Raw genomic sequence first — 25528 nt, 5'->3', positions numbered from 1 at the left:
TTAAAGCCAATTATATAAATACTTATTTAAAGTAGAAAAATATGTTCATTAACTGTACATATAGAAGAGGGAGGCATGTGATTTTATACAAGTTTAGATCTTTTTTAGATAATTGCCCTATATCTGATGCCATCTTTATTAATCTCAGGAAAAGACAAATATAATGGGGTATGTCTAGATCTACTCCTACGAATCACAGCGAGTTCTCTCGTACTCTAGATCTTGAAGCTCTTGTCGGATGAATCTGATCGTGGCTTAAATTCGTTGTGAATCTTAATAAGTTGTTTCTATTTTCTATCAAACCTCCCTCCACCTCTCTCCATCCCTTCCTTAATAGTCCAGTCGGGAAGGCCTAACATACTCGGAGTCCTAAGTGCAACCATCTTGGATTGTGTTATCTGCAGATTTTTTACTAATCCGGAAATAGTTTTCATGTGGAACACAATGAACCACCTAGATTATCCATATATGATTTATTTACTTACCTCATGGTGGTCATTAATCATATCGTACAAGTTAACAGATATGTATATGTTGGTACTCTATTCTCAGGATATATTGTATTTCTAGGAAATCCTTACTTATTAATTAGCAAATCTTCAATAGCAAGCACTTACACTCTACTTAGAAGAGGGCAACCCGATTATATATAATCGGGGATCCAACCGTACTAGAACTTATCTAGTAGGGAAAGGTTCTTGGGAAAAAAATATTTTTCCTAGTTGATAATTATCTCCGACTCAATGGAACTTATTCTTATTGAAAACCAACTCTAACCAAATGGAGTTTGACTCATAAAGGCTACCTAGTTAGGAATTATATCCAACCACAGAAGCCCAAGGGTTACCTTCTCTTTTCCTATATCCTCAGAGATTATAGCATTAAATGTGCATGACTTCTGAGGAGATTTGAAGCAATCATGTAGTCTATAAAGGTAACTTTGAAATTTGAACCGTGTTAGTAACGTCGTTAATTGCAACAATAATACTGGCGCCTATTACGGAATAGTTCCCAAACTATTTTTGGAGAGAAACCGACGTTATCTTCTATTTCATATTTACACTCTCAAAACATCCGCCTTTGAGAAACAACCTTTTCCCTATCGTAAGCTTCTAGCACCAAAACCTCCAATGTTGTTTTCCAGCAGCACGTGGACCACCTCATAGACCTCAAGGGTGTGATTGGTTACCTACATGAATCTTACCCGCATGGACCGTATGTGTAGGTCAAGGGGAAGCAGGCTGAGTGGAGTCATATTTGTTGAAAAGAATATTGTTTAGTTGATTGTATCTGTCTGTACAGGCTAGGCTGAGTTTTTATTTGGTTGATCGAATCTGAGGCTACATGATCGGATGCAAGAGTTGAGATTGTGATTGACTGCTATCATGAAGATTATTTTGTTACACTGACAGGTAGACCCTTCTGTACGAGTGGATGTAAGAGCCTACATCTGCCGGGTCAGGCTGCAGAGGGAAGCTGGAATCGAGCTTTCCTCCCGGGCTAGGCTGTGGGTGTACATTTGCATGTGTTTGGAACAGTGCATGTGGACAACCAACCACGCTTCTCCCTGAGAATATACACATCCACTGGGTCAGGTTGCTCTCATGTAGGCAACCAATCAGACCCCAAATGCTCATATCCAACAGCTAGAAAAAAAAGAACTGATTGCCCCAATGGTCTGATTCCTTGGAGACAAGCAGAGGAAGAAGAGTTCCGAAACCGAGCACCAAAGAGATCGTGGTATTTGATGCTTTCTTCCATTACGGCTTTTGTCTCTTCCTACCTTGAACTTCTATGATCTCAAACTTATCAATCTCAATTCAACTTCCAGTACAATGTTGAGCATCTTCATTCACCTTTGAGAATTCTTTGTGTAGGTGAAGTTGCTCCTGCTCTTCTTCCGCTATTTCTAGCAGCTGAAGCAGATTTCAACCGCAAGAATGGCAAATTTTGCTAGCTTCCACCTCTACTTAGGTCGCGCTAGCGAGTACATTAACATCATGATGAAGTTGTCTGATGAGACCAGGTTCATCATGGATGCAACCCTAGCTGGACAATCGATACAAACCATGCAACCATTATATTTTTGTGTGTATGATTTTGCAGGTTTACATGACGATAAGCTTGTTGCAAGAAGAATTGTAGCATGCCACTACTTCCCCTACTTCGTGGTGATCATGAAATGGTGCTGCAAGGCCACAAATATGACTACTCCAAAATGTACAATTGCTTATACTACATGGCCAAGCCCACCTCTACTTTCCATATATCTATATGACTACAATCACTTCGGGACAGCATGATATCACCGCCTTTTGAATGCCATAGTTATTTCATTCAGAGTCCGATAGAGGTGCATAAGTACTTGATGGAAAACTTATTTCATTGTCTTTCAAATGGATCTAGTCCCAAATCAAAATTCGTCTAGGATTGCCTTCAAAATGTTGCAACAAGTAGCTGCTATTTCTACCAGGTGTTGTGTCACCTTTTATCGGACCTAGGGCCTTGTAATTTCGTTTGGTACCCAAGCCCAAGTTGGTCTACACCCCACCACCATGAGCACGCCCAAGGGGTGCCCTAGTACTTTGATCGCCTTGGCTGCCTCCCCCTCCATGGTTGCTACCACCACTTTTAGACGTGAGTGTTGCTTAAATTACATCTACACACATTGCTTGTGAGATATTTGCTTCTGTACCAGACCAACTAGGCTGCTAATTTGTTTTGTGGAACTCCATTTTTCACGTGCTTAATATTATTCACAATTTCATATTACATATTCTGTGTTGCTTCTGTTCTCGACTCGCATGCATGGATCAATCTTATTGGTGAGTTTAGTCATGTTTGTATGTGGTTGGTAATCAACACAGCCATTGTGTAGCGATTGCGATGGTTGCATTTAGTTCTGATCAAAAGCCTTGGATCATCAACATCGAGTATCCACAAATTGACTTATCATTTCCTGTCAGAAGATCGGGCCAAAATCCTCATCATCGTCATGGTCAGAAAGACATAAGCAGTGGTTCTACTGTAAGTGCCCTTTCCTAGATGCACTCATCCATAAAATAATATCAATACATGACTACTACATCTTAGGTTTCACCACTACACAAAATAAGATTGGTATATGATTAATTTAACAATTGATCTTTTCACCAAAGTCGTTAGAGTTGAGCCATCTTCTCCTCTCTTTCCCTCACTATCGGTATCATCCTCAGCCTCAATGACATCACCCACGGCCTCGTTAGCATTGACCTCTCCATTTCTAGTGTTTCCCTCCTATTCGCCCTCCGCATTGGTGTTGTGCTGCCGGCTTCCTCCTCTGAGGGTGAGTTGTACCAACCTCCTCTAGGATTAGGCTACCCTCCTCCTCCTCTTCCTCATCCTCTTCTTGCTTTTCCTCCTCCTCGTTGATGTCCATCTCCTCCTGCTCCGAGCCCCATAGTTGGAGAAGGCCCCCTTGGAGGAGACACTATGTGAAAAATGGACAAAGGTGACGGGTCCTGCACCCGTCAACCCGAACGCGTCACTGATGACATGTAATAAGTGACGGGTAAGGACCCGTCACCAATAAGGTCATTGGTGATGGGTCAAAACTTGACCCGTCACTTATTAAGGTCATTGGTGACTATGACCCGTCACTTATGACTTATTTGTGACCCGTCACTTATGACTGATATACGGTTTTCGCGCTTTTTGGACGCGAAAAAAAGTCAAAAAATTATTTTTCACCCAAGCCAATCTAACTCAGGCCTATCACCACTCACCACGTGTCTCTACCTATTTTTCAGGCTATTTTTAGAATGTGCGTTCCGTGGGAATCGAACTCGCGACGGCCCCTCGCGCGCGTAGCTACCTAACCACCTCAACCTCGCGTGCGTCCTGAAGGGACTCGGATAAAAGATCCTTTTAACTATTTTGCCAAGAGTCATAAGTGACGGGTCACAACTGTGACCCGTCACTTATTACAAGTCATAAGTGACGGGTCACACCAATATTAATTTTACGATAGACATAAAAACCAGTTGACTCGGAGTATCTTCGGTTAAATGGCCATAACTTTTGCATACGGACTTCGATTTTGACGTTTTTTGACTCTACAGACATCTACAGAAAAAGTTACATCCGTTTCTCCCATACTTTGTTGGGTTCGATGAATTTTTGAGGCCTAAAATGGCTTGGAAGATTGAGTTCTTGCCTCTGGAAGTTTCTGCACCATTTTCGGAATGAGCGTTTCTATCCATAGCCATTACCCCTTACATCAAACTTGAGCAGAAATGTACAATAGTTCATATTCTAGTACTTCTGAAGTGAGAAAAAATAAGAGAAAAATAAAATAAAAATAAAATAATTTTTTTTGTAATGTTTGGATCATTTTCTGTATTTCTGAATAACGTTATTAGTGACGAGTCATAACTTGACCCGTCACTTATGACAAGCCTATGAGACCCGTCACTGATGAGTTAGTCATTGGTCACGGGTCAAAACTTGACCTGTCACCAATGACTGGCCTACGATGACCTGTGAGTGATGAGTCGTCATTGGTGACGGGTCAAGTTTTCACCCGTCACCAATGACTGGCATTAGTGACGGGTCACAACTATGACCCGTCACTTTTATCATAAGTGATGGGTCATATTACGATCCATCACTTATGTAGTGTCTTCTTTGTCTGTTTTTCACGTACTGAGACCACCATATGACCGCCACCTTATCCACCTACAACTTCGATGAGGGCCAGGGAATTGGTGACCAATGCACATGCAAAGTAGAGGGTGGAGCAGTGTCACGCCCCGAAATCCGTAATTGCATAATTAAGCATAAATATGCTTCTTAAGCATTATATTTAATTTTGTGTGATTTTGTTTTGTAACTATAAAGCAATTCATTTAAAATCATTTGGATAAGAGAAAGAAATTTGGGAGAGAAAAGAATAGAAATCGCATTGAAAATACCTCATTTCTCTAGCAAATGGGGCCCACATGTGGGCCAACCACCCCACTATCCCAACCACTCAAATGGGCAGCCTCACCTGCCCTATCTCTCTCCTCCTCACTCCTCACGCCCCCACCCATGCAGCACACAGCAGCTGCAGCTGCTGCCCCCTCTCACTCCCCTCTCAAGCTCTCTCACTCTCCCTTGGATTTCTCTCTCTAGGAGCAAGGATTTAAGGTATGCATGTGGTACCATTGCATTCTATAGCTCATGAGCTACTCATCTATCCAATTCATTTTTGTTTTTGTGGAAAAATCAAGTAGTTCTTGAAGTTTTTGAGCTTTTTCGAGCAAAAATAGAGTTTTGGGCAAATATGAGCTCTAGAGTCGTGTTGCTAGTTGATGAGTAAGTTGCAGGACCCTTGAACTATCTCTAACATGTTCCCTTTAGGCTTGGAAAAGATCACAACTCGAATCGACCAAAAATCCACTCGAGAGCAGTTTTCTGGGCTGACCCGGATATTCTGGCCTCACCCATATACTCCAGGTTCAGCAGAAATCGTCCGTCGAATTGTGTTTAAAATTGGTTAGGGTTTAGGGTGCAAGTTGGGTTTAGAATCCTTTGGATATGGCATATACATGTTTGTGTAGCACAGATTTGTAAAGTGAGTCGAATCGACCGAGGGAAAAGTTGTGGAAGAACCCAAGTCTGCATCACCCGGATAATCCAAGTAATCCCGGAGACTCCGGGTAACTACGTTAACGGTTAACCGTGAGCCTCTCCCGGAGTGTCTGGCATAGCCCAGATAGTCCGGAACAGCCCGGAGGTTCCGGGTTAAGTTAGAATAGTGGCTAACCGAACACCTTCACTGAGGATGGCTCGGAGGCTCTGGAACCCGGATACTCCGGATTCACCCGGATACTCCGGGCCAGACAAGCAAAAAGGTAGTAACCGAGCGCCTCTTCCGAAGGCGGAAGGTTCACCCGGAGGGTCCGAACCCGGATACTCCGAACCAACCCTGATACTCCTGATGGCTGTTAGTTTCCAGATTTCATTTAGATCGTTTAGTGTTGCATTGATTCGCGTGTCTTGTATTTCTAGCATGTTGTTAAGCATTGTGGCATACTTTGTTGCATTCATTCATGCTCATCATTGCACATGTTCTTGTTTAGTGAACAAGGAGCCGGAGCGGGATATGACCATGGTCGAAGGCGACTCCAATCTTCCGAATTTCTGCGAGTGTTGCGTGGGTAATTATAGGCAACCACTTGAGCAGCAAGGCAAGTAACTAAGCATATTGTACCTTTGTTCAATTGAATGAAGTCTAAAATTGATAAACTATGCTTATGTATGTTGCATGTGTCGAGTCGAGATCGGGTACAAGTGGGTAGATCCTATGTTAAATGCATTACTTCTACCTTGAATTGTTGTTTATCCTTTCCTTGTTGCCTTGAGTATGTTGTTGGTGTTTAGATTACAAGTTAAATCTACATGCTTAGCAATGCATAGGTCATTCGGTAGAAGTCGAGCGGTGAATTGTCTCATCATTCACGAGCATAGGCGTTATTTACTTTTGCAATGATAACAATGTTGGATATGGGATGATGATAGTTGTATGAGTGGTGAGTATGAGACGAGATGTGGGCGGTGCTAGGAGGTGTTTATCCTGTCCGGATGTGGAGTTCCCTTGGGTAGGTTAGGAGAGGAAATCGAACACCGTAGACCGCTTGCATCGTTTAAGCACCGATCATCGGTGTAGTCGGCTTTAGCACTTACCGTACTCACCACATGCCGATCTAATAGTAAGGCGAGCCGAATACCTTTGTAGCTGTGGTCATTTGGGGCCTGAACATCGACGGTGTGAGCGAGCGGGCTTGTAGTGGTACTAGTTTGCTCCGGGAGTAGTTCATGTTTCAAATGATCAGGGCTTATTGGGAAAGGTTGATATGAGTACCCCTTGTATGGATCTGTGTGGTCATGCAAGCCGTATGGTTCTCAAGTCGTGTTGGTCCAGAAGTATCTCTCTGCAAGGTGTAAAAACATTTCGAATGCCGCGATCTCGGTCATGAGCATGCTTCTGTCCATCTGCATTGGTCGTAGAGTTTTCGCTTGTGGTTGATGGTTGGATATGTGGGATATGGTTGAGTTGGTCTTTGTTACATGTATATTCATAATGGTTCCATTTATTTATGTTCAGTTGGTTATGGCAGAGTAGAGTTATGTTGATTGGTTAAGTTAGTTGCTCACACATATGTGTCCAGATTGCTACCCTCTTATATTCAACTTAACCATGTGGTTTTTTCTTACTAATGACTCAATGCATAATCCTTAGAGTCGAGCTATGTATATGTGCTCTATATGGTTTAAGTCTTGCGAGTACCTTCGTACTCATGCCTATGTTTTTAGGTGCTGCTGGTGAGGAAGAGCTGGTGTTTAGCTACTTCGTGTCTGCCGATCAGGGTGGCGGGCAAGAGTAGTGCATACTACTCTCGGAGGTCGTACTTTTGGGTGGAGCCTAAGGGCATGTTGCTTCACTCTCTTTTGTTGTATAGGTTTATGTTTCCGCTGCGTAGATGTTGTTACCTTTTGTTGTAAATTGTTAGAAATGGTTACATGCTTAAGAACTTGTAATATAGATGTTAATTACTTGCTTTTTCTTAAGCTATATTGTGATGCTAAATGTTGGAAGGCATGTGTTCCGATCTTGGACACAAAACACGTACCGGGACTACCGGGATGATATTCTGGTTAATCATCGAGGTTGTGATTATAAATAATAATCCTCCTAGTGATTAATTAAAATAATATTTGAATGGTTTCTATAAGCAGGCACTAGCGATTGCGGCGGCAGAGTTAGTTGTGGCGTTCGAAGCGACGAGGTGTGACATTTATTTCTGATAGGTGGTTGGATGGAACCGAATGTGATAAGCTTGACATTTAGTATTCTGCACGATTCTAAAATATTCCACGAGGTTTTACAATAGAACTACCCATGATATTATCCTAGATGACTCCACACTAGAGTCATGTGGGATATTATGTTATCTCTAACGGCTCCAGCTGTATGATTTTCTCAGACGGCTTGAAACTGGGATACCTCACACGGTCCAAAAAAAAGTCAGAGAAGACATCTTATATGACTCTTTGTGTGGTAGTATTAGTTTCTTGTTTTTAGGTTGACCTCTTCTAGACCAAATAGCCTTGCTACCGTGACCTCCTCTAGACCAAAGAGCCTTGCTAGCGTCGATCAATATTCTATTACGAAAGAACCACCCCCCACCCCACCACCATTTTTTTCTACCAAAGGATTTGTTCGGATCTGTCCACCAAAGAAAAGCAAAAAAAAAAAAAAAAAAAACACTAATCAAGCAAGGGACCATGTATATTTGTTCAACTTATCCCTTTCAACTTGCTTCACCAGGTTCCACCACTGTTCGGCCCAATCTTAATCAAAATCTGAATTTGATCCTGGCTCAGAAGGAACGGTCCACAAGACAGGCAAAAATAGTAATAGGATCCACTTAATTTCAATTAAGTCAAAATAAAATAAAAAATCAAAGACAATTCTTCGTCGAAAGAATTCATGGAGCGAGAGAAAAATAATACGAGGCTATACTAAAGTAAAAGAAAAAAATCTATCAATCTTTCTTACTTAAAAATACGGCGAGATGCTTCAGGCGAGATCCTTAAAAAAAGGGCTCCCTGATAATTGCTTTTCTTTTGTACAACGGAACAGTTGACATGAAAAACGAGTAAAGACACCATTTCAATCGATCTCCCTCCGCCATTTCGCGAGTCCAGGGAGTAAGGAACCCGGAAATTCCCGGAGAATTTTTGTGCTCGATCTCTACTCATATCATCCTGTCACGCACATACGCCAGTGAAGTAGTACAAGGTCGCGAGGCAAGCAATTCATGTTCAGCATCCGGTGCAAGGCGAGCCGTTAAGTATCCAAGCCGGAGGCGAGGCGAGCGCGCGCCGCAGCCATGGACTGCTTCTTCCGCGTGCTCGGGCTGGCCATCGTCAACACGGTGTGCATCGGCGGCACGGGCCTTCTCATCAGCTCGCTCGTCCGGCGCGCGCGGAAGCCCCACAGCACGAACGACATGGTCGTGCTCTCCATCTTCATCGTCGTCTGGGTCAGCATCAGCACCTGCATCTACCCCGCCTTCTGCGGCATCCTCTTCCCGTGGTCTGCGCTGGGGCGGTGCCTGGCGCCCCTTCTGAGCCCGCTCCTCGTGTGCCTGCGCGGCGTCGTCTGGCTACTCTTCCTGCCGTGCCGATGCGTCCGCGCCCGGCTACGGCGCCCGAGCCGCAACGGGGGCGCTGCCAGTGCTTTACCACAGTTTGTGGTGCAAAGACAAGGCCATGACATGAACGTGCTCCCCCGGGAGCCGCCGGTGGGCGGCGGGGCGAGGGTGGTTGCCATCGACGACATCCCGACGTACGAGCAGCGGGACGCCGCGCTGCCAGATGGCGGATCGGAGTGCGCGGTGTGCCTGGGCGAGGTGGACGTGGGGGAGATGGTGAAGCGGCTGCCGGCGTGCCTTCACATGTTCCACAAGGAGTGCATTGACCCGTGGCTGCGCGACCACTCGACCTGCCCGGTTTGCCGGTGTAGCGTCTTCGCGTCATTGCCGACGCAAATGGTGTGACCATGTGACGTTCCTCCTGCGCTTTTTATCCTTTATTGATGCTAAGAGACGCAGGTAGTTGGGTGCTAATTGGTGATCTGCGAGCGCCGGTTTGTTTTATCAAGACCGGTAAATGTAAATATGTTAATGTTTTCGTTCCAAAACAATCTGTGAATGTAATTGCAACTGCATCTCCTCCTCGCCGCCGCCGCTCATGCGTTGTAGCTGGGCGCCACGCCCTGCGCGTGCAGCGGCACTGCTGCCCGGGAGGCAGAGCAGGCAACTGGTGTTCTCCTCAACGCGGCGCCTTCACAATGTCAACCTTCATCTGCGGCGCACGTCTTGCAATGGCTTCACACCACCATGGCGCCGCCAACCCCAACTCACATGGAGTACATCCACGTTGCCACAGCCTGATTCCGGCGCATGCAGCTGAGGGCTGTACACCACGCAGCCGGGCGTGAGTCCTCCTGTTCTCTGCAGGTGTTTTTAATTCAGATTCAAAAGGATTTTAATTGTTAGTTGGAAGCTTAATTTAAAGGGTATGTCTAGTTATCTGCTGACACTGTATGTTTTTAGACCAATCAGGTGCTTCCGCATTGTGCTATCAGGATTTTTGTCCAGTCAAAAAACTCACAATATTGAAGCACAATATGCTAACGGGTCCATACAAAAAAACCCACAAACCTAGTACCAAACGGGTGAAGAAATAGGCTCAACAGTAGACCTTCACAAAAAGGAAGGCTTAAGGAAATTTGTAAACTTACAGGGCATCCAGTACAAGAACAAAATAGGCCCAAGTAAGAAACTAACGCCCAAGCAGAATACAGGCCACCACATGCGCACACAAGGCATCAAAGAAGAGGACGGATAGCCCGTGTAGAGATCAACTTGGAGAAGGGAACGACCCAAAAAAGCAAGAAAAGAACACTAGCACACGACCACCCTGCAGCGGAGGATGCACGAGAGCACCAAAAAAGATGGATCAAGGTACGCACCTGTATCAAAACTAGACGTTGATTCATTCTCCTGCCCCCCTCCTCTCTGATTCCTTCTAGTGCCTGCGAATTCCAAAAGGCATCATATAGATCAAGATTCTGGAACTGAAAAGAAAATTATATAGACAAACATAAAAAAAACTGAGGCAAAATTTCTAAGAAATTTTCAGAATGTACTTGTATAGAAACATCCAACAAATTCACCCTCATATCATGGGTTGATACCAATCTAATCACACTAAATGACTTCGGATTCCATCAAACTGGTACAATTACTCCCAAACAAGGATAATTGCTTTCATCACAACGTAACACCAAGTTGGATGCTAATGAGCTATTTGAAACAGTGTAGTAACACTTACAAATGGTTCACTACGCAACTAGCTAGATAGCTGGTTGTGCATGTCTAACTACTAGTCCCTTAGATCACATGAATCATATAGATCATATAATATACCCACATAAATCATATAGATAACATACACAATAGATCACACATATACACACAATGAAAGTCAAGATTATGGGGGTGTAAGGCCATCTCCAACAGCTACATCAAATTTTCATTCCTAAAAATACTATTACAGCATCTCCTATCACTATTACAGCATCCCTTATTTTTTCATCTCCAGCAGCTACCTTATTTTCTACCTTCTACTCCTTTTTTTCTCTCTCCGGTCCCACCGTCAGCCTCTGTAAACAGTACAGCTATGAACATTGTTGGTACAGTGTTTCGGGTGCTACAGTACTCCACAGATTTGCAGGTCCATATTCTCTCTCCGCAGTACTGTACCAACACTGTAGTACTGGGTACCGATTCTGCTGGAGATGCTAAAGTATTTCTTTGTGGGGTATCCTAGGGAAACCAAAGGATATTGTTTCTATAATCAGGAAGAAGGCAAAGTGTTTGTCGTTTGGAATGGTGTCTTTCTAGAGAAAGAGTTTCTCTCGAGGAATGTTAATGGGAGCACGGTGCAACTCAAAGAGATTCAAGAACCATTAGAAAACATTTCAGCTCCTACTAAACTACAACTGAATGTTGGAGAACATGTTGTGGAGATATCAGCCCCACGTCAGTCGGAAAGGGTCAGTTGCGCAGCTGAGAGATTTATGTTCATAACCACGGAGTAGAGCAATATATTATTGTTGGACAATGATAAACCTAAGATCTAATCGGAAGCGGTGGTGGGACCGAACTCTGAGAGATGGCTTGGAGCCATGAGATCCGAGATAGAATCTATGCACGATAATCAAGTTTGGAACTTGTTTGATCCACCTAATAGTGTTAAAGTAGTTGAGTGTGAATGGGTTTATAAGAAAAAGATCGATATTGATGGAAATGTTCATATTTATAAGGCATGATTGGTGGTGAAAAGTTTCAGAAAAATTCAAGCTGTTAATTATGATGAAATATTTTTGCCCGTCGTAATGCTAAAGTATATCCAGATCATCCTAGAAATTGTCGCATATTATGTCTACGAGATATGGTAGATGGATGTCAAAATGACTTTCCTTAATGGATAACTAAGTGACGATGTGTACATGATATAGCTTGAATATTTTGTCAATCCAAAAAATGCTAGGAAGATATGCAAGCTAAAAAAAAATCCATCTATGGGCTAAAGCAAGCTTCTCGGAGTTGGAATATTTATTTTGATGAAGTGGTCAAAGGGTTTAGTTTTATCAAGAATGAAGAAGAGTCTTGTGTTTACAAAAAGTCTAGTGGGAGTGCACTTGTGTTTCTAGTCTTATATGTAGATGAATATTATTGATCGGGAATGATATTCCAATGTTTGTTGCTATCAAATCTTCGTTGAAAAAAAATTATCCATGAAAGATCTAGGAGAGGCAGCATACATATTGGGCATAAAGATCTATATAGATAGGTCAAGAAGGCTAATCGGATTAAGCCAGAGTACATATATCGATAAGGTATTGAAAAGGTTACATGCAAGATTCCAGGAAAGGTTTCTTGCTAATGTCACATGGCATTACTCTCAGCAAGAGTCAGTGTATTTCAACCATTGATGAGCCTGAGAGGATGAGTGTGATCCTATATGTTTCCACTATCAGGTCTATCATGTATGCCATACTTTGTACATACCCAGATGTTTCGTATGCTCTAAGTGTTACGAGTAGATACCAATCAAATCCGGGTGAAGGTCACTAGGTAAATATAAAGAATATCCTTAAGTACTTAAGAAGAACTATGGATAAGTTTCTAGTCTATGAAGATGAGGAGGAGCTTATTGTAAATAGTTACACCGATGCTAGCTTCCAAATTAATAAAGACGATTCAAGATCGCAATCTAGTTTTGATTTTTGGCTCAATGGAGGAGCAATGAGTTGGAAGAGTTCCAAGCAAGAAACGGTGGCCGATTCCACGGCAAAGAAAGTTTGTTTCTACGTTAGGTGTGGTGGCTGGAGCTTCTAGTCCAATGGATCTCTATTGTGATAATAGTGGAGCCATTGTGCAAGCCAAAGAACCTAGGTCGCATCAGAAGTCCAAACACATACTGTGACGCTATCACCTCAATCAAGAGATTTTAGATCGAGGTGATGTGAAGATATGCAAGGTGCACACGGATTTGAATATTTCTGATCCTTTGACAAAGCCACTCCCGCAGCCCAAGCATGAGACGCACATGAGAGCTATGGGTATTAGATACTTACATGATTGTCTCTAGTGCAAGTGGGATATTGAAGGTGATATGCCCTAGAGTCAATCATAGAGATGATTGTATCATATGTCTATGTTCATGTACTTCTGAATAATGTGTTATTTCAAGAATGACTATCATTAACATTGATTAGCAAGTATGTAACTTGTTCTTGGAGCTCTTTGTTTATATCAGGATGTTATTCTAATTTGATCTCTGGTCACATATCATTGGGATGATTTAAAAGACCAACACATGTATTGATTGATGATCACGTTTCACAGATCATAGGCATAGAGATACCGAATCAATAATACGGACATTTATGTTAGATAACATGATATTGGATAGACACATTTTGAGATTCTGTTGGGATTATTATTTATAATGTGCCATCAGTTGTTATCTCAGATGGTGTACCTGCAGGATCCTTATACCTGAGATCATCATTGATTCATAAAATGTTTAGTGACATAGTTTTGACTGCCAAACGCTATTCTGTAACTAGGTAGTCATAAAGGTAGTTTTTAGATTTGTTATGAAACATGCCGTGGGATGTGAGCGATCAAGATGAAATTTGCCTCTCCTTTATAACGAGAGAGATATCTCTGGGCCCCTCGAGGTAGTTGGATTGAGAAAGTGTATGGCTATGCCAATATGATTAAAGAGTTAATCATGATGAATCCACTACTTGATCGAGTGAATGGTCGGGCTATCACAAGGGTGGCACGTATCTCACCTTAAGCTTGACTGGTATTGTGAGTCGAAGGGATTGGTGCATGTGTATATCAAGGTTCAACCGATATGATCTTTGTGTATACTCGGAAATCAATATGTCTAGCTACGGACGCTATTAACTTCTATTTGGAAAGGGTTTCCTAGTCGAGCTATTTTTACATGAACCTAATGGGTCACGCACTTACTGAGTTGGAACAAAACATGCAAAGTGGATTCGTATATGGATTTGATTGGATTATGATTCATGAGGTGTTAGAGTTCTAAAGGGCTTCCAACATGGGAGCCCATTAGCGAGCTCTATATAAGTAGAGGCGTGGGGTGGGGCGTTCAAGAAATAAGAGAACCACTTTGAAACCCTAGCCACAACCCTCCACACGATCTCCTCAAACCCTAGCTACGTGTGCCCTGCTAGCACATCGGTGCTTGGTGATTCTGCCCAGTACGTGTAAATACCATAGAGTCGCTGCTACTGTTGTGGTGTTGATCTCTTCGATGTGTAGATCTTAACACTATTGTTCATCTGGTTGATGCCTACTCGGCTGGTCGATATATTTGCTTGGCGCTGGTCGCAGAGAGTGACGCGACCACTCGTAGTTAGTTGAGGAACTGGTCGAGGAGCACGACCACCTTCTCAGAACTGGTCAAGGAGCACGACCACCTGCTTGGAGTTGGTTGGGGAGTGTGACCACCAGCTCAGGGCTGGTCGCAGATCTGATTGAGAAGCTGCTCAAGGAGTTTGACGGACATGATATTTGATCGGACTACTCTAACTCTTCTTCTGTTGCACTACGTGTCAACTGGTAATGATCTAAGATGTCCTACTTGCATAGTTTTCTGGGTGAACGTGGTAGAAATTTTTTTTTAGGCTAGCATAGCCAACCCCTTCCCCAACACTATGGACCTACTCAAGAATTGGCATGTACTCGATTATCATGTCCCAAAATGCTAATTACGTAATTAAGTATGCATGATCATCATTGCATGTAATTATACATATTTGTTTATCAAGTTGAGTTGAAATGTGTTTCAAGTACTTTAGAGATGGTTTAGAGCACTTTAAAGAAGCCCTAAATACTTAGAAAGAGGTGGAGAGTGAAGATAAGGGGACACTAAGAAAAATTCAGCAAAAACCACCCTCGCGGTCTGACCATACAGCGGTCTTACCGCCAGCATGCCTATGTAGTCACTCAAGTCGTATGGTCCTCGTATTGTGTGGGTAAAGTTGTAGCCCCCTGCAGGGTGTAAAAACAATTTGAATTACCGTGCTCTCGGTCGGGAGTATGCTCATGTCCATTTGCATCGATCGTAGAGTCATGAATGTGGGATGTTTGATATGGTTTTGTTGGGCATGGTTATAGATGGTCGTTGTTTACATGAGATGGTTCCGTTTACATTTTCGTTCATGTTGTTTACAGGTTTGCGAGGTTTGTTTGGTTAAGTATAGGTGCTCAAACATATGTCTATGGGTTGCTTACGCATATGAATTTACTTAACCTTGTGGCCTTCTCTTTGCTAATGGCTCAATGCATAATCCTTAGAGTCGGGTTATCTATATGTACCCTATATGGATTAAGTCTTGCGAGTACATTCATATTCATACTGCTCTGTCAGGTACTTCTGGTGAGGAGGAGCTCATTTTTGGCTACTTCACACCCGCCGATGTTGATGGCGAGCCTGAGTAGGCAACTACTCTCGAGTGGCGAAGCTTTTAGGGTGGAGCCTAAGGGCATGTGGCTCCACTCTTCTTTTGTTGTCTATAGTTTTGTTTCCGCTGCATAGTTGATCTAATCTTTTGTGTAAATTGTTTTAAATAGTTGAATGCTTAAGAACTTGTAGTCTAATGTTAATTACTCGCTCTTTCTTACACCTGAGCTTTCGCTCTTTTTGCACCCTTGTCGGTCAACTCAAAAAGCTCTTTGACCGTACAGATCTTCCGAGTAGCTATCTTTCCATGCAAATTCGTGTCCTGAACACCTCATTTGAAGGCGATGAATAGCGACTCATCGGAGATGTCTGGGATAATGTTACGCTTGTCGCTGAACCGACAGATGAAATCTCAAAGGGATTCATTGTCGTCTTGGTGCAGCTGGTGAAGGTCATTCTCCATTCCTGGGCGCTCAAATGTGCCTTGGAAATTAGCTATAAACTGAGCCTTAAGTCCTTCCCACAAACGAATCAAGTTGGACAGCAAGTTTAGCAACCAAGACCTTACGGGTCCATCTAGGACGGTTAACACGTAGTTGGCCATTACTCGGTTGTCACCAACAGTTGCTCAAATGACAGTGGTGTAGATCTACAACCACTCATTGGGAATGATCTTCTCGTTGTACTTCTGGATTGGATCTGCTTTGAACTTCTCGGGCCATCGAATTGACCAAAGTCCGCGTATGAAAGCCTCGCAGCACCCGTCAAACTCTTCAGGAGGAGGTGGTGGGGGACTGTCACGCCTATCTCTTCGAGCATGGAGTCATGTCGATCATCTCGTCCTGTAGATCTGCGGTCGTAGTAGTGACAATCGTCTTCACGGCGTTCCTCACGACGGTTTTCGATCGCCGTATATAGATCATGCCGGTTGTGAGGAATACAGTTCCTCATGTCCTCCTGATTTCCGCTCCTATGGATAGGGCAACTACAGTTTTACCCACAGTGTCGTGTTCAGGCTCGACCACCTGAGCTTCCTGTTTGAGATTCCTCTACTCGAGAGCGTTCCCACCCATTGCTCTTCGAGCCAGGACAGTACCGACTAGGGGGCCTAGAGTTGCAAGGATTGTTTGCTCGAGCAACTTGGATCTGAGCCGCATCGAGTAGGATCTCGACTTGATTGACCATAGGAGTTAGTGGATTCACCGGATCCAATTCCGGAAGGGATTTGAGAATTAGATGAGCTCCTTGCACGTTAGCGTTTGGAGTACTGAATACGTCGCAATCGAGGCTCGGTTGCGGTCGAGCTGATGAAACCTCATGATGATTGTTCGGAGGGAGCTTGTCCCTTTAGCCGTGGACTGTCACGGGCGGAGGCACACCGACCGGAAGTCATCGGGAAAGGCCAGGAGACATCTTCCTTCCTGCGGTCCGCCGATGGAGGGGTCGTGTTGGGTGCACGTAAGGCTCCAGCTGCAGATGTTTCGGGTGGTAACTCGGCACCAGTACCGTTGGCAGCGATAGCTGTTGTCAAATCTTCAAGAATTTCCACGCTATTGTCGACCACGGCGTTTGGATCCACCACCATTGGGTCAGCAAGTGGGGGTCGTCGCCTCTGGCCATAAATACGAATCGATCTGTTCGGTTGCTCTGGTTAGTGTTGGAGTCACTGTTGCCACCCTCGTTGCTGTCGGTGTCCATGCAATGGAGAACATTAGGCTCCGCAGGATCCCACTCGAGATGTCCCACCTTGCGGTATGAATTTAGCACGTCACACTATATTGCGAATAGGAATGGGACGACTTCTATAACACAGGAGAAAAGGGAAAGAGGAAAAAGGAGAAGAGCTGTGAGATGTTATCACATTAAATGGACAAAGTTGATGGCGCTACTTATTCCTAGCATTAGAGTGGCAGGCAAAATGGACTATTACTCACAACGAAACTTAAGTGGCATATTAGTCGTTAGGCTTTTCCTGATAACAAATGTGTAAAATCAGAAGTGACCAGTAGCAAATATGTAGATCACCGTACGGCGCGACTTAGGTACACTGAAAACCGAATGTCAAAGATGAACTAACCATTCTAAATATAGAATGCATGCATGGACAATAACATACGTAAGCAGTTTTCTGCCTACTACATAAAAAAGTTAAACTTGATAAGTACAATCCCTAAAATACATCTAGCAGCTGATCATTGTGATAGCTACTTCGTGCTCCGAGAATTAAAAAGGGCAGGAGGAAAACACACAACTCAAAATATGATCCAACAAACAGTCCAAATTAAACAATAGGTCGAATTAAAAAATTGCGCTCTTCAAGCGCACAAAGGTCATCGTTTCCATCTCACAAGTAAGCACGCAGCGTTCCATATCTTACAGGGATGGACACTGACATGTGCTTCGTCCAAGCCGCTCAATTACTTACCGCGCGCGCCTTTGATTAACTCACGTACGCTTCGTTCCGTGCAAGGCTAAAGATGAGCTAATCTGTCTGCCCAGTGAGAGTTTACTAGTTTTCAGCTCACCTGAGGGCTGAGGCCAATCAAGCCAAGCAAGCTCGGCTGCGGCGCGCGCATGTCTGTCTCCGTCGAGGCGGACACCTGCTACCGGTGGAGCTGCGACTTTGTCGTCGCGCACGTCATCTTAGCCAGCGGGTTCATCACGGCGCCCTTGGCCGTCGTCCACCTCGTCAACCGCCCGCACTCCGGCCGCGCCCTCTTCTTCGGCATGTTCGCCGTCTTCTGCACCACTATCAGCCTCATCCTCTGCTGCCGCTTCTACGCCGAGCTCAAACGCCCGCCGTGGCCGCGTTGGCTCTCGGCGGCATCGCCGTCCGGCGGCCAGCAGCAGCAGGACGGCGGTGGTGGCGGCGGCCAAGAATCGCTGGGGAACATGACAACGAGGGAGGTCTCGCACGACCTCCGACACCCCGAGCAGCCGGTGATGGTCCGCGTGGATATTCAGGCCGTCCTCGCCGTGGACCGCATCCCGAGCTACGAGCACCGGGACGGCGCCGCCGACTGCGCGGTGTGCCTGGGCGACGTGGAGAAGGGGGAGACGGTGCGGCGGCTGCCGGCGTGCCAGCACGTGTTCCACAGGGAGTGCATCGACCTGTGGCTGCACGCACACGCGACGTGCCCGGTTTGCCGCTCCAGCATGCGGCCGGCGCAGCCGGAACGACCGCCGGAGGTCGTCGTGAACATCGGAGCCCGGCCAGGCATGATGTTCCCAGGCCAGGCCGGGCCGGGCTTGTGGATTGGGCTGGACTCTCGCCTGAATTAGCAGCCCAGTGTGTCTGCTGTGTATTGTGATTTGTGAATCATGAGACATTCGGGTTTTGGGCACGTGATTCGGTAAGCGCGGTTTTCGGTTTGTTCCGTTTTCGGTTCGTTTCGGTTTTGGGTTTTCTATCTTGACCGGCTATTCTGTATACCAACTGTCGCTCACGCGCTATTTACTATGTGAAAAACACATAATAGATTTACTATGTAAAAAATAGATAAAAAAATATAAAATAAGACATATTGATGGATCCTACTACGTATTATCATTAATGTACTTTTTGGTTGGGACTAGATATAGATCTATCACTAATAAGTGATTATTAGTGACAGGTCGTAATGTGACCTATCACTAGTGATAATAATTGTAACTTGTCAATAATGATCAGGTCATTAGTGACGGATCATCTTAGACTAGTTATTAATGACGAAAAGTAGTTGTGATCCGTCACTAATAACTAACTTATCAGTGATAGATTATTCTAGACTAGTTATTAGACAGGTTAAGTTGTTACTCGTCACTAATGATAGTATTTATCAGTACAGAATTTTGGTAAAAACTTTGCTTATGGTATTTGCCATTGATAAAAAAAAAATGGAAATGAAATAATACGACTCTTTTGTAACATGCTAATCTTCATCTACTCAACATGTGTTCCCTGCTGAAATAAAACATGTTATTTTAGCTCTCCAATTAAATGCATATCAATGCAAATATGATCTTGAGTTATTTACAAATATTTATTATTATTTTTTTGTTTTTCCTTATTTTTGGGACCTCGGCAACACTTAAAATAGGAACTATTATACATTTCTGATCAAGTTTGATATAAGGGGTGACAGCTATGAACATAAACACATGTTTCAAAAACGGTGCAGAAACTTTATGAGACGAGAACTCAATCTTACAGGCCGAATTTGTCCTCAAATTTTTTTATGAATCTAATAAAGTCAGAAGAAACAAATGTAACTTTTTCTGTATATATTCGTAGAGTTAAAAGAAAAGTTCAAATCTGAGTCCATATGCAAAAATTATGCCTATTTTACCAAAGGCATTTCGGGTCACCAATCAAATTGTGATTGTTTGCATGAGACATTCAGAAATTAATCACATATTAATACAAATTTGGACGAAGAATCTTTTTATGTAAATTATAACCCTCAACGAAATTTGGCAAAATCAATCATTAGTGGCGGGTCAAGATTACGACTCATTATTAATATTCAGTCAATAGTGACAGATCATGGTTCTAACTTGTCACTATTCTATTATTAGTGACGGGAGCAGAGTGCCACGATTCTGACCCATCACTAGTGATCCTCGGCAAAAGGATAAAATATCGTTTTTATTATAATTATATGATAAGAGAGGTGGTAAGGGGCTATGCGCGCGAGGGGAAGGTTGCCAGTTCGATTCCCACATAATACACTTTGAAAATAGTGTGAAAAATAGTGTGGCTTGTGGAGTATAATGTGATAAGCTTGCGTTGAGATGGCTTAGGTGAAAAATATATTTTTTGGTGTTTTTTGGTAAAAACAAAAAAAATATTCATCAGTAATTAGTGACAGATCAATATTACAATCTATCACTAATAATAAACTCATTACTAATCGGTCATGATTACAACCCGTCACTAATAATCTCTTATTAGTGACATGTTTAAGGTAATAGGTACGAGACCTGTAACAAATAACCGTTATCGCTCTTCGCTTAAAGACGTTTTTTCACGTATTAATTGTTTACTTCAAGTTGTCGCCGCCCATCCTTTGTTGAACTAATTAACTTGATGATATGAGTGGATTAGGTTCCCTATGGAAGCAACTTGGTCGATCATTGTAAAATTTTGAAGCAAATGGTAGTCTTCTAGTCTAAACTATTGTTCAGAAATCGCATTATATTCGTCCTGTGACTAGCTAACCCAGTCCGCAGTAGTACTCAGTTAACAAGCAATCCAATGCAATCACTATCCGGTGTAGGAAACTAATCAAACCAAGGTCAGAAAAATTGCAATCCTTGCAATTAGATTATGGCGACACTGATTGATGGACGACCGGCCGGCAGCTGCTCGAGCTAGACGATGGCCGGGAAGGGGTTGAGGCGAGCGGCGGGGGCGGAGCAGGAGCGGATGTTAACCCATATTGTGATCGATGACTAAAGTTAGCTCATTATTTAATATACAACATGAGTTAATCCTGTAATTAAGCTATAATTAAAGTCTAATTAGTAATTACACATTTGATTGGGCCTAAACGTTAATTGGTTAGATCCGATCAGATTAGCTCTATATAAAGAGAGGGTTGCCCTGTTAAAATTATAATTCATATCACACTACAACACAGGGAAGAATTTGAGGCCACAGATTAAGCCTGTTTAGAGTTGTTTGCCTCGAAATGCCGCTCTAAGCCAGATACGTTGGCCTCGGATATTTAATTGAGACAGCCTGAAAGTTGTCTGCCTGAGTGAGTAGTCTGAGGCAGCAGGGGACGTGTGACCTAGAAAATTTTCGTTGGGTGCGCGCAGTGCGTCAAAATTCCCTCCTCTATTTTCACTCGTCTATCCTTTTGGCTAGCTCGAGTGGATACGGAACTGCGCCCTCGGCCAACCGCATCCTGCTCTCCATCTCATCTCCCCGCATCGGAAGAAGGATATTAGAAATTAAATATCATGCTTTAAAGATATTCTTTACCAAATCAACTATCACAAGTGAATATATAAAAACCATAATTGATTTGATTCGAATAAGAAATAATTTAAATTAAAAACTATCTTCAATTGGATCTTCCTCTTTCTAGGTGCTTTTATTCTTTGACAACACATGGTATCATTTCCTTTGGTTCTTCTTATTGTTTTTTTAAAAGCTAACCACTTTAGGATTCCTTCCGATCGTAGTCATTATCCTTTTGTATCTTGTGATTACTTGCGTCTTGGGGGAAGTTCCATAAAAGATAGGCTCTCTTATCCATATAGTTCTCACACTTATTTCAACTTAGATAGTGTTCCATATTTCGAGTGCATGTACTACCGATGTTATCTTCCAATATAAGCTAGGTAACTCGTCCATGTAGCTTTAGCTACCTTGACGCAGAACTATGAATTTTCCTTCTTGAGTTATCCATTTCCATCGAATTTCCTGAACTTATCTCATGTACTTCACTGCCAGGCAGTATACATCGTCTTACGGGCTATGATTATGCTTGATAGTTCCATTTATCCAAAATCTTCCCACAATAAACTTTTTTAAGTCACGTGGGGCTACCCCACTTAAAGTGGTTCTGACTACGGATGTCTCATAGAGCATGTGACACTATAGTCATTTATCCATTCATGGGTTAACACTTTGTCATCCGCTAAGATTCAGTTTCAGTTCTCTTACTAGTCTGATGTTGCTCCAAAACACAGTGTAAACCATTCAATTTCTTAGTCCAAGATTACTGATTGACCACTCTTATCATTTTCCATGAGTACCTGGGTGTTCCATATAGTTCGGTCCTCATCTTAACTTTGTCCTAAGTCTTGTCCGTAGAAGTTCCTCTATGATACTCTATAGGTAGATCCTTTACTATCATCTCATAGGGTCTTCTGGCTATCTGGTCATTCACCCAGGAGTACTTCTGGTCACGGTCATTTCCATACTATATGTACTTTCTTTTGGGACAAGTTTTGAAACTTCTGTGAGTTAGAGTTTTAGACAATTGATATCAAGATTTTTCTTCAATCTTTCCTAGGGTTACCGAGGTAAACTTCAAATTTTCATAGGCTATATTGCCTTAATGGTGGTCTAACACTTAATTCCAAGATTATAACTTGTCATTTCTTTCCAGGGTCGTAGGGTTTGCTAAAAACATTACCCCACTTAAAGAGATTCCAACATAAGGGTGTTCAAAACCCTTATGTTTTGTTAGGTTGTTTCGGTCTTGATATAAAGATCGACAACATAATATATTTTCACTTGTTACAAAGTTAGGGTGGAAAAATGTAGATCGACAATACAACATGCCAAGTGCTATGTGATGTACTCGTGTTACCGAATGGTTTCATATCATCTATGCTATAGAAAACATAATATTTCTCAATTCTTCAGCGAACCAACCAAATGTGGAATTAATGATTCGCCACTGAGTGAAATCCACCGGGTGTTGTATCATTGCGTCGTTCTTATGACCCTCCTTATGCCAACGCACCAATTTTGGGCCTCTTTTCTATTGATAAACAAACGTTTCAGATAAGGAATTACAGAAAAATACCACACTACCTTACTAGGAGGCCCTTTACTTTCTTGGCTCCATCCCCATCCCACTGTCATTTCTACGCTTATATCGATGGGTTCCACAAGCGGAGAATTGATTTGGCTCTTCATACTCTCCAAGAAACAAGATACAATCCTACTTACATGCATGTATTTTTCTATTTCTAGTCCTAAAGGACATATTATCTTCTTCATGTCATAGACGTCCTTGGGCACTAAGTTTCCCTTTGGTAGCATGTCCTTAGCAGATCTAGCAATGCTTCAAAATTCTTGTTAGTCCAATCATGGGTTGCCTTCAACTTTATAAACTTTAGGTCCCAAAATAGTCGTGTGTACTTATCCTTACAGTTAGCATAAAGGGACGTCTTGGAATCTCGCACAAATTCTTAAATTTAGCAAACTCACCACTATTATACTCGTCGTGCCGCTCGACATCCCACACCATCTGGTCCACATTTTTCACAAAATCCTCGAGATCATTATCATTGAAACCTAATATGTCCTTGTCTCTGAGATCATGATCCATATCATCGAGTGTAAGTCCTTGATACACAATGTCAGCATGAAGGCCCTGATCCATCTCTCTTTCATTAAGGTCTTCCTCGCTATATTTGTTTCAACATGTATAATTCTCTTTAAATCCATGCATGATCAAGTGTGCATGGACATTGTTTGGCTTCGAGAACTTCTTATCATTCCTGCAATCGTGACATAGACAATACATTGTCGTTTTACCATGATCTTTCATATCTGCCAAAGCAGCACTCGTGAAACACTTCACCCCGCTCATGTACTCCAGACAAGTTCGGGTCTCAAGGTACATCCAACTTCTGCCCGCCATCTACAATGTAAAATATTCATTATTCATTAAAATTATCTTAATTGGGTGATTAAACATGCAATTAAAAATTCTACACAATTGCACTAGATCTGTGGCATGAAGCGGTAGATTGGGCCAACCTAGTATCAAATCTAACATAAATATAACTCACTTGTACCAATATTTTGGATAAAGATGTAAAATGGTCGATTATAAGTGAAAGTACAAAAAAATCAAGATTAAATAGAGCTTAGAGGAGGAAAGAGGGGGATGCAAACCTTCAAAGATCTAGCAACAATTCAAACTTCAAATCGACAAGATATTGGGAAGTCTTTGGTGAAACAGAACAAAATTGCCAGATTTACTATGCACAGTACTGTTTAGTCTGTTCTACACGCACAGTATCTGGCCAGCTCCTATAACAGAGCTAAGTCGTCGATAATGGGTCGGAATATAACTCGTCACCTACATCAGTCATAAGTGGCAGGTCATAACATGACCTATCACTTATGACTGCTGCACGAAGACCCGTCACTTATGACTAGTGAAGGGTGACCCATCGCTTATGACCAGATAATAAGTAACAGGTCACGACATGACCTGTCACTTATGATTAGGTAATAAGTGATGGGTTAGGTAATAAGTGATGGGTTGGACCCGTCACTTATTACCTAATCATAAGTGACGGGTCGTGATATGATCCATAACTTATGACTGGTGCAGGGAGACTCGTCACTTATAACCAAATAATAAGTGATGGGTCATAACATGACTCATCATCAATGTTATAAGTAACGGATAATATTATAACCTGTCACTGATAACCTGTTATAAGTGATGGGTCAATGTCTGATCCAACCTAAGGCTACATACAAGTTGTATAATGATCCATTACTAAATTGTGTCTCCTTTATCTGTTGATATTACATAATACGAATTCCTCAATTGTCGAAACTCCATCCCACGATTTTGATTCAAATCGTCGCGGTTCTACCTTTTCCAACAGCTGTGGCCTTCTAACGAGCCTAAGGCTCCTTCGGATACGATCCATACCGCCAATAATTCTCAAATCATACAATGTCCAATTACAAGAGCACGTGCACGACAATTAGACTACCAGGTGAACTTGTTTCTCGTTATTCATTCTTCCTTGGATGGATTCCTACTAAATTCTTGTGATGTTTTATTGCTTAGAAACATGGGAGAAGCACCACAACCTTACCCAAACATCACCCCTCGAAGGCCAAGTCTACTCGTACTCGAGGCTGAGCTCTAGTCATGGTCGTGGTCGAAGTCGTGGTTGAGTTGCAGGACAGTATGTCAGTAAAACGGGCATAACTCTCTCATACGAAGTTCGTTTTAGGAAATCTTGGACATTCTGGAAAGCTTAGACGAGCCCTTTCCAATAAATATGAGCTCGACCAAATATTCCTTATATTTTAATCAGAGTCAAAGAAATAAGATGCTGCACTACCATTTTGGACCTAGTTGGGTCTTGTAATCATGTCGGGATCGGAGTCCAGGTTCTGCACACCTCTTTCCATGGTTGCACAAACCTAGGTCGTAGCTTAGAT

At 42.8% G+C, this 25528-nt stretch overlaps 2 protein-coding genes across 2 annotated transcripts; both read left to right on the top strand.

Moving 5' to 3' along the window:
• The first annotated feature begins 8692 nt into the window (after window positions 1–8692).
• On the top strand, window positions 8693–9789 carry LOC133917432 (probable E3 ubiquitin-protein ligase ATL45). Its single transcript, XM_062361335.1, has one exon. It carries the CDS (start codon window positions 8919–8921, stop codon window positions 9585–9587), a length of 669 nt encoding a protein of 222 aa, XP_062217319.1. The 5' UTR covers window positions 8693–8918; the 3' UTR covers window positions 9588–9789.
• An 8184-nt stretch (window positions 9790–17973) lies between these two features.
• LOC133917431 (RING-H2 finger protein ATL34-like) lies at window positions 17974–19047 on the top strand. The gene has a single exon (XM_062361334.1). The coding sequence runs from the start codon at window positions 18181–18183 to the stop codon at window positions 18886–18888; it is 708 nt and encodes a 235-aa protein (XP_062217318.1). The 5' UTR covers window positions 17974–18180; the 3' UTR covers window positions 18889–19047.
• Window positions 19048–25528: the final 6481 nt, after the last annotated feature.

The sequence above is a fragment of the Phragmites australis genome, chromosome 5 (genome assembly GCF_958298935.1).
Source record: "Phragmites australis chromosome 5, lpPhrAust1.1, whole genome shotgun sequence".
Classification (NCBI taxonomy): Eukaryota; Viridiplantae; Streptophyta; class Magnoliopsida; order Poales; family Poaceae; genus Phragmites; species Phragmites australis.
The sequence above is the reverse complement of the archived record's forward strand: the minus strand, read 5'-3'. Positions and strand labels throughout refer to the sequence as shown.